This window comes from Myotis lucifugus, unplaced genomic scaffold (genome assembly GCF_000147115.1).
Source record: "Myotis lucifugus unplaced genomic scaffold, Myoluc2.0 scaffold_97, whole genome shotgun sequence".
NCBI classification, from domain to species: domain Eukaryota; kingdom Metazoa; phylum Chordata; class Mammalia; order Chiroptera; family Vespertilionidae; genus Myotis; species Myotis lucifugus.
This window is the reverse complement of record NW_005871145.1, coordinates 2,008,811-2,024,361: the sequence shown is the minus strand read 5'-3', so window position 1 is coordinate 2,024,361 and position 15,551 is coordinate 2,008,811. Positions and strand designations below refer to the sequence as shown.

The window sequence follows — 15,551 nt, the reverse complement described above, 5'->3', positions numbered from 1 at the left end:
AAGGCATAAGTGGAATATCTTTCTTTAAATGCCACGGTATGGTTTATTCTTACAGCCAATATATTTGACTTTAGCTACTGTTAAATCCAAAAGGAGAAGTTTAAAAGAGTTTCACAGTACCATAGATTAAAATTTCAACTCTGACTATTGTTGTGCTTTATAAACTGGATTTCTTTACATATTTTAGAATGAAATTCACTTTTTTTTTCTTTCACGCTAAGACCAGTATTTTGAATGCATCCTGAAGCTAAAACACTAATGTTTTCATTTTTCAACAGGGAATTTCCTTATGGAACAGGCCAATAAACAGTGATTGAAAAGACTAGAGACTTTCTAGTGAAAAATGTTCTAATTTAAAAGCTTGAAAACAGAGCAGAAAAACAATCACACAAGTCACACAGCTAGTTAGAGATTGTAATTAGTCTGGTGTGTGCAGAACAATTATTCTCTACTCCGATCTTCTTATCATTAACAGGTTCCAAGAAAAATAAACACATGGCTGATGTTAATTTCACATTGGTTACTGAGTTCATCCTTTTGGGGCTGACAGATCGTGCTGAGCTGAAAGTGTTCCTCTTCGTGTTGTTTTTGCTCATCTACACCATTTCTTTGGTGGGGAATCTAGGAATGCTTTTCCTAATCCACATAACTCCCAAACTCCAAACACCTATGTATCATTTCCTTAGCTGCCTGTCATTTGTTGATGCCTGCTACTCGTCAGTCTTTGCACCCAAAATGCTGCTGAACTTCTTTGTTGAACAGAAGATCTCATTTTCTGCATGTATTGTGCAATATTTTTTATTCGTGTCACTCCTTACCACTGAGGGCTTCTTGCTGGCAGCAATGGCGTATGACCGCTATATGGCCATTGCGAACCCTTTACTTTATACGGCGGCTATGACTAAAATGGTTTGTGTTGCCCTGGTCATTGGATCATGTGCAGGAGGTTTAATCAACTCATTGACACACACAATTGGCTTGATGAAACTGTCTTTCTGTGGACCCAATGTCATCAGCCACTTCTTCTGCGACCTCCCCCCACTGTTAAAGCTATCGTGTTCCGACACATCCATGAATGAATTGTTGCTTTTAATCTTCTCTGGCATTATTGCCCTGATCACTTTCTTAACTGTGATGATTTCCTATTTCTTCATTGTCACTGCCATCCTGAGGATCCGCTCAGCAGCAGGTAGACACAGAGCCTTCTCCACGTGTGCTTCACACCTCACAGCTGTCACTTTATTCTACGGCTCCATAAGTTTTAGTTACATTCAACCAAGCTCCCAATATTCCTTAGAACAAGAAAAGGTGGTATCTGTGTTTTATACCCTCGTGATTCCTATGCTAAACCCATTGATTTATAGCCTAAGAAATAAGGAGGTGAAGGATGCTGTGAAAAGGGCTATAGAAATAAAATATTTTCCTTGTTAATTTTATACCAAATGTGCTCTAAAATAGTATACAAACAGGTGCTTTGGAGAATGATATGTATATGAATTTATTAAAACTTCTATCCCAAAGCAATCTTAGAGTTTAAGAAGATGTAAGTCAGTGGTTCTCAACCTTCCTAATGCCGCGACCCTTTAAGACCCTTTAATACAGTTTCTCATGTTGTGGTGACCCCCAACCATAAAATTATTTTCGTTGCTACTTCATAACTGTAATTTTGCTACTGTTATGAATAGTAATGTAAATATCTGACATGCAGGATGTATTTTCATTGTTACAAATTGAACATAATTAAAGCATAGTGATTAATTACAAAAACAATATGTAATTATATATGTCTTTTCCGATGGTTTTAGGCCACCCCTGTGAAAGGGTCGTTCGACCCCCAAAGGGGTCGCGACCCACAGGTTGAGAACCACTGATGTAAGTGGTCAATGTGAATAGGTTATGATAAAACTGATGGTCAGGGACAATGTTCATAGAAATTAAAATTTGCCAGACCGCTCTAGAATGCCTCACACTAATATGTAGAGGAAAATTGTAGTTTTGTCCCCAAATACTATTTCTGATTATTTATCTAAAGGAACCAAATCAATATGTATTCCATATTATATTTAAAAAATAAACAAAAATTATGATTAAAGTAATTACCCAACAGTGGAGAAAGTAGTTTAATAAATGTAGATGTATACATATAATAGATTATGATAGTTATTTATATTAAAAACACAAAACAAATATTGATTGACTACCTATTTTATTGCCAATAAAACATGGAAGATGTTTTAAATCTATATAATTTAATTTTATCTTCACAAACACATGAAATAGGAATTACTATTGTCACTTTGTAGACATGGACACAGAATCAAAGAGATTAAGAAATTTGCACCTGGCCATAATGGTAGTTAATATTTCTAGACACAAACTCAGAATTATGGTTCCCAAATCTAAACCTGTTTAGCTATAGCATAGAGTCTTCATTTTGAAAAGTTGTAATTACCAAGATTTGGAAATATAAAAACATTGAAAATATGTGTGTGATGTATTCATTTTAATGTAAATTTATTGGGGTGACAGTTAATAAAATTATAGGGGTTTCTTGTGTATTCTTATGGGAAAATTATAAGTACATACATATAAATAGAATATTTGTCTAGATCCTGGTTTCCAAATGCCATACTCCTTGGAGAAGTGGTTGTTTTCAGAGCTCAGTCAAGAGAAATAGAAGTGGCGGGAGCATAATTTGCTACCAGAATGTAAGAAGTGAAAACAAGCAAACATAAATGACAGGGACATTTCCAAATAGCAAAGTACACAGGAGCTATTCAATGATTGTTCCATTAGCAAAGCTAGAACAATTTGAGCAACAAAATAAGTGATGGTAGTATTGGGTAACAACCCCAAAGAACAAAATAATTATCAATGAGTGCATATTGGTATAACTAGCTAACTAACTAATGAAAAATTGAGCCTGGCCAATGTAGCTCTGTGGTTAAGCATCAACCCATGAACTAAGAGGTCCCTCATTCGACTCGTGGTCAGGGCACATGCCAGGGTTGGGGGCTCAATAAGGGGCATGTTTTTCTCTCATTGATGTTTCTATCTTTCTATTACTCTCCCTTCCCCTCTCTCTAAAAAGTCAATAAAAGCATATTTAAAAAAAAAATGCCCACCAAGTGTTGTTCAGTGATTGAGCGTCAACCCATAAAATAGGAAGTTATCGTTGGATTTCAGGTCAGGGCACATGCCTGGATTGTGGGCTCAATCCCCTGTAGGGGCATGCAGGAGGAAGTCAATTAATGATTCTCTCTAATCATTTATGTTTCTGTTTCCTTCTCCCTTCCTTTTTCTAACATCAATACAAATATTTTTTTAAAAAAATTAAAAACTCTTTTTTATGAAATCATTTCAATTAAAATATGTTGGAAAAATAAGGAAAATATAAATTTACTAGCAAAACACCACAGTAATAATTGGTAGAAACAACATATCGATGGATGCCATTAAGTATAAATAAAATATTACATAGTCAATTTTCTTCTGCATATAGAGAGATAGATATATTTATATATAAATATACTAGTAGATAGATGTATTTATATCTGTACCTACCTATCTCTCTCTAAATATGTATATTAATAAAAATTAAAGAATAACAACTTTACATAAAGAAGTTTGGCAGACGGGGGGTAGGGGACACTGGGGGAAGGTCAAGGGGGAAAAAAAGGAGACAAATGTACTACTCTGTAATATTTTAAGCAATAAAAAAAATTAAAAATAAATAAATAAAAGAAGTTTGGCAGACAGTACTTTAGTAACTATTCCTTTTGCCTGCATCTCTCTCTTCCTCCAGATATTTTCATGACTATATTTCTTTCAATGTGACCCTATTACGGAAAACTTCCCAGAAAAAAAAAATTGTTTTTAAGAAAGGCATTCCAAACCCTGGCCAGTTTGGCTCAGTGGATAGAGCGTCGGCCTGCGGACTGAAGGGTCCCAGGTTGGATTCCGGTCAAGGGCATGTACCTTGGTTGAGGGCACATCCCCAGTGGGGAGTGTGCAGGAGGCGGCTGATCAATGTTTCTCTCTCATCGATGTTTCTGACTCTCTATCCCTCTCCCTCTCTGTAGAGAATCAATAAAATATATTTAAAAAGAAAAAAAAAGAAGAAAGGCATTCCAAGATATGAAAACAGCCCAAGTGCTTAACAGTAGATGAGTGGATTAAAAAAGCTGTGGTACATTGACACAATGGGATCAATGGGATAGATGCTATGATGCTGTAAAAAAAGAAAGTACTCTTACCTTTTGCAGCAGCATGGATAAACCTGAAGATTATTATGCTAAGTGAAATAAGTCACTCAGAGAAAGACAAAAACCATATGATCTCAATATGTGAAATCAAATGAACAAGATAAATTGATAAACAAAATAGGACCAGAAGCATGAATACCTGAAGTAGACTGCTAGGTGTCAGGGGTGGGGGTGGAGGGTACTTGGTAAAAGAAGGTGAAGAGCTTAGCCAAAGAACATATATGCATAGCCCATGAACACAGGCAACAGTGTGGTGAAGGCCAGTGGAGGAGGGAAGAGGATTGGGTGGAGGTCAGCAAAGGTGGGGGGTGTGGGGGAGAATCAGGGACATCTGCAATAGTGTCAACAACAAAAAAGGAAGAACTGTCTTCATGCACCTTCTGATTTCGTGTTTCTCTGCAGCACTTAGCACCATTGACATACAGATGCTCGTTGTTTCCTCTGTTACCCTTCTCCCACTAGAAAGACACCCTTCCTACATAGTCTTTGCTATTCCTCCAACTTCATGGCCCATCCATTGCACAGGACCTTTGCACTGACGTTCCCCCTGTCTGGACACTTTCTCACATGTACTGCACCTACATGACTCTTTCCCTCATTGAGAATTAGTCCAAATGCAACTTTTTCTTGAATCCTACCTTGATCATAATTTTTTTCCTTATGCTTCTATTCTAGAACCCCTTCCCCTACAATAATTTACATTTTATTATTTTTTACCTTTTAACATGTATTACTAATTTTTGTATTTTCTCTGTTTTCCCCTGCTTAGAATTTGTAATCTATAAATACTACAATTGATAAGACCAGACTTTCATCTCAACATTTGAATCTTTCCTAGAATATGAGTCCTTTATACCAGTTGATGAAAATTAATCTGTAGATGTCAATAAATTTACAAAATTTAACTTAAAGGAGTTACCTTTTTCTGACTGCAGTGCAGCACAAGTTAAAATTAATATATGAAAAATAAAAATAACTTTTAACTTGAAAATTAAATACATAAAATGAATATCAAGTTATAATTAATTAAATGGAAATTTTAAAAATTAACTTTCCTATCCATATAATGTACCACAAGAGGAATAATTAATATCACTGTATGTAAGTGAAAAGTAAGTGGTACTCTGATGAATAATGCAAATAACAAATTCCTCTATTATTAAATAGGTAACAAAAAGTCAATAAAACAAGCAGTTGGAGCTCAAGAAAAAAAAACACTAAATTAAAAATGATATAAAGTGATAAAACTTAGAAAACAACTAATGAATTAAAATAAATAAATAATTGAGCATCAATCTAAAAAAGCAAGGAGAGCCATTCCTTTATGAGTTAAAGATTAAAGAAAATATGAAAACAAAAGATAGGATAATCCAGGAGAGAAAGAGAAAAAAGATATAAAAGGTATAGTTAAAAATGTGATGCGCTAAATAATAAACTTATATCATTAAGGTCAAAACACATTAAAAATCTCTGATCAGACTTTGAATTCTGCCATGACAATATGTGACACAAGAACAGCTTTGCAATCATAAGTAACTGTAATGAGTTCCGATATTTGGAAAATATTTAAAAAAACTTGCTCCTAATAATTTTGCAATCATCATGCTTATTGAGGTGGCATTGACATTGAAGATAACCCCTTGTCTCTCTTTTGCCTTAACTCCCAAGGTTACCTTTGTCAAGTAGTTTCATTCTGGTTTTTAAATTTCCAATTAAGCCTGTCTTAGCAGTACTAAGTTTTTGTGAATAGAAGAATTGCCCTTCCAAAAGTTCAATGATATAACACATGCATGTAGCTTCTTTATCCACAACAAATTATCTTGTGAAATTATGAGGTATAAACAGACTTTCTTATAAGAGTTGCTTTTAAATCTAGATGGAAATTGATTTCATTGCCATGAATTAGTACAAGATTCAAAAGAATACTTTAATCTTATTCTCATTCTATCCCTTTATAGATTATTTCTTTGCTTCTCCATCTGGGACAAACAATTCTCAATAAAATATTATACCTCTTTTCATATTTTAATTTTTCATTCATATTTAAGAAAGCACTTGACATATTTATATACAGAATACACTAAAATAGTAAAACAAATTGCAGAAATATTGCTACATAGATGAATTAGGTGATTGTCAAACCAGAATGGGAAGCTACACCATGTTTCCTTGTGCTGCCTTAAAATATTTATCAAAGACTAATGTAACATTGGCCATAGTGTGTTATGAAATTCTGGTCATTAAGTGAGGATTGGATGCTAAATATACAGTATAAGGATAAGTATGCAAATCTATAAATGCACAAGTAAGTATTAATGAAGGTAAGAAAATGGTAGAAATTTATCAAAATGTTGTAACATTATTGATGTCCTCAATTTATTCTTTGATTTCTGTTGTATTCCAATTTTTTTCTAATGAACATATTTTATTTCAATGACAGTATTACACTTTTAAACATAAAAATGTTTCCTTGTGAAAAATGAATTATTCCATCTTTGATGGTTTTAATCATAGAGTAATTAAGTATGTCTCTAGAAATGGTTTCTCCACAAATTCAGTTGAAAATATAGAGGATCACAAAAGAAGACCAGACAAGGTTCCTCATTGCGTGACATCAAGGGAAAAAGGCAACTATTTCCTCAGAACATAACATAACTGCAATTAGTCCCAGTGTGTTTTTTCCTTGGAAACATGCCAAACAATCTTGCTTGGAACCTGATCTCCGGGGATGGCCCAATGTTGTGTTACCCTCAATCCCCAGTATAAGAGGTGCCCTGGAAGAGAGACAAGACATAGGTTGCTCCACTTATGTTCACAGCAGCTCCCTGATATTCCTTTTAGACATAATTTCCTGGCAAATTTTCCATTCCACCAGGACCTTAACAAAATTTCTGTGTTTTTTTTTAATCACAGAATCACAGAATAAAACGACATGAGTGCACAAAAATTTACAAAGAAATTATCTCAAAGAAAAGAATACATTACAGAAAATTTTGACTAAAATGGTTTTCATATTTTATTTGTGAAAAAACTTGAAGTTGACAAATTTCTAGACAGATAATATTGGAGGAGGGTTTTTGTGGTGTGTTTGGCTCTTGGTAAGTATTACTCTGAATATTAGAGAGTTTTGGTGAGGATCAGATAAAATGGGGGTATTTTTAGAAAAGTATACATACACATAGGACTTAGACCTTACCCTAAGTAATGCCAGGTTTTGTGAAACCAGAAGTATAGAGCTAATGAAATTATGGTCGACAAGCAAAGTACATGTTTTAAAAATATAGTATTTGAAAGAAATATGATTTTAATATATTACATTTAGGAAAATATATCTTTTGGAAAGTAATATGTGGTCTATAATTTTAATCCCATAAATTTGAAATTTATTTGTGGTTACTATTAAATAATTTTTAAAACAAAATGACAGTGACGCATTGAAACTGCTTTTCATCATTGTTTATGACACATCTAGCATTTTCCCTCAGGTTTGCTCCTGTTATTATTAACAGGAGTATAATATAATGGGCATGTTCTCTGGAGTCAATCTGTCTTGGTGAAATCACAGAGCCAACACTTACTAGCTCTACTATGAATAAGTTACTTAAACTGTCTGTGTATTTTTTCTCATTTAAACATGTGGTTAATAGTAGCACCTGTGGTATAATATTCTCATGTGGAGTAAATAAATTAATATAGGGAAGTATTTAGAACAGTGTAAGACTCACTCAAATTAGGCAATATGTTATGTGTTTTTTGTTGTTATATTATGCCTAAAGGTCAATTTATGCCTACTTCTTTATTTGGGAATCAAATGAAAAGTTTTCCATCAAATTCTGTAAACTACTCATTACTAGTTTTTAGAAATATTAAACTATTATAAATAACCCCATGTAAATTAATTTCTGACTATTATCACCTTTATTTCTCAATAGTTTGAAGCAGTTGAACACAATGGATGGAAGGAATAACACAAATGTGTCTCACTTCATCCTTCTGGGATTGACAGACTCTGAGGAGATCCAGCTGGTCCTGTTTATACTATTTCTCCTGATATACCTGACTAGTGTGCTGGGCAATGCAGGGATGATATTGATAATCCGCCTGGATCTCCAGCTTCACACCCCCATGTATTTTTTCCTCAGCCACCTGTCATTTCTTGACCTCATTTACTCCAATGTCATCACTCCTAAAACCTTAGAGAACTTACTGACTTCCACCAAGTACATTTCATACATAAGCTGCTTCACCCAGATGTTCTTTTTTGTCTTCTTGGGGACCTCTGAATGTTTACTTCTCTCCTCAATGGCCTATGATCGCTATGTAGCTATCTGCAATCCTCTACTCTACCCAGTCCTTATGTCCAAAAGACTCTGCTGCTGCCTCATCTTTGGGTCCTATTTGAAAGGTTTTTTGGACTCCATTATCAATGTGCTTTGCATGAGCAGACTGCGTTTCTGTGACTCCAATGTAATCCATCACTTTTTCTGTGACACTACCCCAATTCTAGCCCTGTCCTGTACTGACACTCAAGACATTGAAATCATGATATTCATTTTTGCTGGCTCCACCCTAATGGTATCTGTTATCACAATATGTGTATCTTATCTGTCAATTCTGTCCACTGTGTTGAAAATTACTTCCACTTCAGGAAAGCAAAAAGCCTTCTCTACATGTGCCTCCCACCTCCTAGGAGTCACCATCTTTTATGGAACTACAATTTTTACTTATTTAAAACCTCATACGTCCTACTCATTGGGGAAGGACCAAGTGGCTTCCGTATTTTATACTATTGTGATCCCCATGCTGAATCCACTCATTTATAGTCTGAGGAATAAAGAAGTGAAAAATGCTCTCATTAGAGTCTTGCAGAAGACTATAATCTAATTGTCACCCTAATGCATTTAATTACAAAATTATAATAAAAGTACTCTTAGAAAACAATCCAACAACCAGCAAGGTAGCCTGTTGCTGTTTGAGGGATGAAGGCAGAAGTCACAAGACTTCTAGTTAAGTGACAAAGGATATTATTATTCAGAGCAAAAGCAATAGCTACAGTTCATATTCACATCAGTTTCTCATACCCTCCTAAGTCCCAGGAGTGTGAAGAGGTGGGCATAGATGGATGAAGGCATATAAAGTGGGCTGCATCATAGGAAAGAACTGTTGAGTATGGGAGACACACGTTGATGGTAAGCAGATTCATGTCTATTCTTTGTCTACAGGAACATTACCTCATTTCCCACAGTAGCTCAATGCAAAAACAACCTTGATATATAGCTCAAGCGAAATTTATACTTTTTTGAAATTTTCAGTGTTTACTTTATAACATTATATTTGATTATTCTTTCTAAACACATTTTAAATGTTTAAGAGTCATCAAATCAACAGTACCAAGAATAGACCCTAAGGTAAGCTATGGATTTGAATAGCTATGTGTCAATGTGGGTTACTCAATTGTAAGAAATGCTCCATTCTGGTGTGTGATTTGACGAAGAGGGAGAATATGCATGTTGATTGGGGGGTGGAGGTGTATGTATATGGGAAATCTCTGTACCTTTCTTTTCCTTTTGCTGTGAACCTAATACTGCTCTAAAAAAATTAAAGTTTTTAAACAAAAGCACACACATAAAATAAAAACTAAGAAATAAAGTGCAACCTCCTTTTTGGAGTTAAAAGTTTACTTTTTTACTAATTCAAAAGATTCAGTTAATATTTTCAATAATTTAATTATGCATTCTTTTCCTTTATTTAATTTCTTTTAAATTACCTTGTACATCAATGCCATTTTAAAGTATGACTTATTTTTGCTTTAATATTCATTTGGTCTATACTGCACTCTAAGTTTTCAGCTATTTTTATTTTTGTTAATAATCCTCACTCGATGACACTTATTAATTTTATAGAGAGAGGAAGAGAGAGAGAAGCATCCATGTGAGAAAGAAATATTGTTCAGTTGACTCTTGTACAAGCCTGGACCAAGATTGAACCTACAACCTAGGCATGTACCCTGAGGGAGAATGGAACCAAACAACATTTCCATGTACCGGCAATGCTCCTACCAGCTGAGTCCCATTGACTAGGGCACTATTTGTTTCTGTTTGCAATTAGAGATAAATATTTCATGGGCCTTTATTATTTAATAACATGCCTTTCTGGATCATCTCTCATCTTGTATAAGTATTTTGTCATTTCATATATTTATGGGCTCTTCTTATTTTCCAGGTATTTTTTATAAACTATGTTTTCACTTTTCATTTATGTCTATTTCTATGACAAGGAAATGTATCTTCTTGAAATATTTTGGCAAAAATGGTCAACAGCCCTGCTGGTGTGGATCAGTGGTTGAGTGTCAACTCATGAGCCAGGAGGAAAAGGTTCAATTCCTGGTCAAGGCATGTGTTGGGTTACAAGCTAGATCCCCAGGATGGGGTGTGCAGGAGGAAACAGATCAATGATTCACTCTCATCATCAATGTTTCTATCCCTCTCCCCCTCTCCCTTCCTGTCTGAAATCAATAAAAGTATATTAGTAAAAAAAAAAAAAGATGCTCAACAAATTCCATGAGTTGTAGATAACACTTAAGTTGAGTAAATATTAATTTAAATTAAGATTATTTTATCCTCTTTAAAAATAGTTTAAAAACTACATATATGTATAAGTACATCCATACATGTATATATATATGTGTGTGTGTATATATAATGTTATTACATACATGTAAAGTAATCTACAGGCAACAGAATATTTAGACTATTCACAATTGCCCTGTAATTTCCTTGTTAAATTAGTGCATATTATATTTTATGTAAGATGCAGTCTGAATTTAAAACATAATAATCCTGCTTATGATGTCATGCCAGAAGACTATTTAAAAAATATATGATACAGAACAAGAGTAGTGGGTGCCAAAAGTATGAATAGCTGTGTGTTTCCAAATAACAGATCAACATAAGGTAATAATATACTTTGCTGAGCATGTACCATGTGCCAGACAATATTCAAGGGCTTTGGATGTATAATTACCATAGTTTTTCAGTTAGGCGCTAGTAAAATCCATATGTTTATCTAACATAAAGGAAAGCCATCTTTCTACCTGTTTAGGCAAAGACTTATGGATGTTCCTGAAATTTTCTCTTTATCTCATACACCTTATACTCAATCCATCAGCATATGACATTGATTCTAAATACAGGGTCTGACTAGTTACAACACTTTCTCCCCTACCAACCCCACACCCCTAACAAGAAACCATCCTCTTAGTTTTAGGATTATTGCTGCAGCCTCCTAGCTTGTCTCTGTGTTTGGACTTGTCCTGCTTAAGTCTATTCTCAGTGTAACAGCCACAGTGCTATTGCTAAACACTAAGTTGGTTCACACCACTTCTACAAGAAGACTTCAAGACTTCAAATCCTGCAAAACTTGTCATCACACTAAGAATAAAGCCTACCACCTTTACAAGAGTCCATTGGTCCAAAATGATCTTATCCCCACTCCTTACCTCCAAGAACCCCTTCCTTATTATTCTATTCTTCATGCTCATTTTGTTTTGACCACATGACTTCTTAAGTCTTCCTGTACACACTAGTCCTGTTACTGCCTGGAATTTCTCCATTCTTTCCTCTTCTTCCTGACAATAAATGATACAAGAATAGCCCTGAAATCATAAGTAACTTAGTGGGCTATAGTATTGGGAAAACATTAAGCAAGAAAAGCATGCTCCTGTTAATTTGTAATTACAATGCCTATTGAGGTGGCATTAACATTAAAAAATCACTCCTCGTGATCACTCTCCTTTGCCTTAACTCCTAAGGTTACCTTCTGTCGAGTAGTTTCATGCTGGTTTTTAAATTTCCAGATACGTCTGTCTTGGCTGCACTGTGAATACAAAGATTGCCCTTCCAAAGTTCATCAATAATATAACACAGGCAAAGGTAGCTCCTTTATCCACACCAACAAATTATCTTATGAAATTCTGGAGTATAAATGGACTTTCCTGAAAGTGTTACTTGTTTTAAAATAGATTTTACTTTTTCTTTTACTTTAACTTTTAAAATACATTTTTATTGATTTCAGAGAGGAGGGAATTGGGAGAGAGAGAAAAAAACATCAACGAGGAGAGAGAATCATTGATTGGCAGCCTCCTGCTTACCCCCTACCGGGGATCGAGCCCACAACCCTGGCACGTGCCCTTGATCAGAATAGAACCTAGAACCCTTCAGTCCCCAGGTCGAAGCTCTATTCCACTGAGCCAAACCAGCTAGGGTTGAAAGAGTTACTTTTAAATCTATATAAATTGATTTCGTTATCATGAGTTAGATGATTCCTAAGAATGCTTTAATCTTATTCTCACTCTATCCCTTTTCAGATTATTCTTTTGCTTCTTCATCCTGTACAATTTTCAATAAAATATTATACCTCTTTTAGTATTTTAATTTTTTATTCCTATTTAAGAAAATACTTGACATGTTTATATACAGAGTACACCAAAATAGTAAAATGAATTGCAGAAATATTGCTACATAGATGAATTAGGTGATTGTAAACCTGAATAGGAAGCCTACACCATGTTTTCTTGTGCTGCCTTAAAATATTTATCAAAGACTAATGTAACATTGGTCACTGTGTGTTATGAAATTTTGCTTATAAAATGAGGATTGGATGCTAAATATATAGTATAATAAGTATGCAAATCTATAAATGCACAAATAAGTATGAATGAAGGTAAGAAAATAAGAGAAATTCATCATAGTGTCATAATATTATTGATGTTCTCAATTCGTTCTGTGATTTCTGTTGCATTCCAATTTTTTTCCAAATGAACTTACTTTATTTCTATGATAGAATCACACTTTTAAACATAAAAATATTTCCTGGTGAAAAATGAATTATTCCATCGTGCATGGTTTCAATCAGAGAGTAATTAAGTATGTCTCTAGAAATGGTTTCTCCACCAACCCAGTTAAAAATTTAGGGGATAACAAAAGAAGACCAAACCAAGCTTCTCATTGTGGGCCATCAAGGGAAAAAGGCAACTATTTCCTCAGAACATAACATAACTGCAATTAGTCCCAGTGTGTTTTTTCCTTGGAAACATGCCAAGAAAGCTTGCTTGGAACCTGATCTCCAGGGATGGCCCAATGTTGCGTACCCTCTATCCCCAGTATATGAGGTGCCTTGGAAGAGAGACAAGACATAGTTTGTTCCACTTATGTTCACAGCAGCTCCCTAATATTCCTTTTAGATAATAATTTCCCGGCAAATTTTCCATCCCCAGGACCTTAACAAAATTTCTGCTGATTTTTTTTTTTACCTCGGAATAAAACAATAAATGCACAAAAATTTACGAAGAAGTTATCTCAAAGAAAAGAATATATTACAGAAAATTTTGACTCAAATGGTTTTCATATTTTCTTTGTGAAAAAACTTGAAATTGACAAATTTCTAGACAGATAATATTGGAGGAAGGTTTTTATGTTTTTTCCACTGACTTTGGTAAGTATTACTCTAAAAATTAGAGAGTTTTGGTAAGGAACAGATAAAATGGGAGCACTTTCAGAAAAGTATGCATACATATACACTTAGACCTACCCAAGGTAATGCCAGGTTTTGTAACCAGAAGTATAGAGTTGATGGATTTATGGTTTACAAGAAAGGTGTATGTTTTAGAAATATAATTTTTGGAAGAAATCTGATTTTGAATGGTCAACTTAGTAGAACATACCTTTTGAAAATTAATACTAATATATGGTCTATAATTGTAGTCTGCTAAATTTGAAATTTGTTTGTGGTTAATAATAAATAATTCTCAAAACAAAAGGACAGTAAGTGATGCATTGAAATTGTTTTTCTACCATTGTTTATGACACATTTAGCATTTTCCCTCAGGTTTGCTCAAATTAGAAATAGTAATATAGTATAACAACAATGTTCTCTGGAGTTTATTTATGTTAGTGCAATAACAGAGCCAACATTTAATATCTCTAAACAAGTGACTTAAACTGTTTGTGTCCTTTTTTATTTAAAAAATATGAGTAATAGTCACACCTATTGTTTAATATTTTCACATGGAGTAGATATATCAGTCAAGGGAAGCATTTAAAACAGTGTAAAGCTCATTCTTATTATGCAATATGTTGTTTTTTTATTATATTAAGCCCAAGGAATATTTTATGCTTATTTCTATATTTGGCAATTGAACTCAATTTTTCCATCATATTATGTAAACCACTCATTATCATCAATTTTTAGAAATATTAAACTAATATAAATAACCTTTTGAACTCATTCCTACAAAATATCACACTTAATTTCTCAACAGTTTGAAGCAGTTGAACACAATGGATGGAAGGAATAACACAAATGTGTCTCACTTCATCCTTATGGGATTGACAGACTCTGAGGAGATCCAGCTGGTCCTGTTTATACTATTTCTCCTGATATACCTGACTAGTGTGCTGGGCAATGCAAGGATGATATTGATAATCCGCCTGGATCTCCAGCTTCACACCCCCATGTATTTTTTCCTCAGCCACCTGTCATTTCTTGACCTCATTTACTCCAATGTCATCACTCCTAAAACCTTAGAGAACTTACTGACTTCCACCAAGTACATTTCATACATAAGCTGCTTCACCCAGATGTACTTTTTTACCTTTTTTGGGTTCCACTGAATGTTTTCTTCTCTCCTCAATGGCCTATGATCGCTATGTAGCTATCTGCAATCCTCTACACTACCCAGTCCTTATGTCCAAAGGACTCTGCTGCTCCCTGACCTTTGGGTCCTATTTTCTTGGCTTTATTAATTCCATTATCAATGCACTTTGCATGAGCAGACTGCGTTTCTGTGAATCCAATGTAATCCATCACTTTTTCTGTGACACTACCCCAATTCTAGCCCTGTCCTGTACTGACACTCAAGACATTGAAATCATAATATTCATTTTTGCTGGCTCCACCCTAATGTTATCTGTTATCACAATATGTGTGTCTTATCTGGCCATTCTGTCTACTGTCCTGAAAATTACCTCCACTTCAGGAAAGCAAAAAGCCTTCAATACATGTGCCTCCCATCTCCTGGGAGTCACCATCTTTTATGGCACTATGATTTTTACTTATTTAAAACCTCGTCAGTCCTATGCCTTGGGAAAGGATCAAGTAGCTTCTGTTTTTTATGCTATTGTGATCCCCATGCTGAATCCACTCATCTATAGTCTGAGGAATAAAGAAGTGAAAAATGCTCTCGTTAGAGTCATGCAGAAGACAGAGGGCTTCAGGCTATTTAAAATA

At 34.5% G+C, this 15,551-nt stretch overlaps 3 protein-coding genes across 3 annotated transcripts in view; all 3 read left to right on the top strand.

Annotated features, from left to right (window-relative positions):
- The first annotated feature begins 495 nt into the window (after positions 1 to 495).
- Positions 496 to 1,431, top strand: LOC102429814 (olfactory receptor 1052-like). The gene has a single exon (XM_006092061.1). It carries the CDS (start codon positions 496 to 498, stop codon positions 1,429 to 1,431), a length of 936 nt encoding a protein of 311 aa, XP_006092123.1.
- A 6,785-nt stretch (positions 1,432 to 8,216) lies between these two features.
- LOC102429505 (olfactory receptor 8H1-like) lies at positions 8,217 to 9,149 on the top strand. The gene has a single exon (XM_006092060.1). The coding sequence runs from the start codon at positions 8,217 to 8,219 to the stop codon at positions 9,147 to 9,149; it is 933 nt and encodes a 310-aa protein (XP_006092122.1).
- Positions 9,150 to 14,602: 5,453 nt separating this feature from the next.
- LOC102429204 (olfactory receptor 8H1-like) overlaps positions 14,603 to 15,551 on the top strand; it is a 2,762-nt gene continuing 1,813 nt past the window's right edge. The window contains 2 exon segments of the mRNA XM_014458455.1: positions 14,603 to 14,917; positions 14,919 to 15,538. Of these exon segments, the coding sequence (XP_014313941.1) occupies positions 14,603 to 14,917; positions 14,919 to 15,538 (935 nt within the window).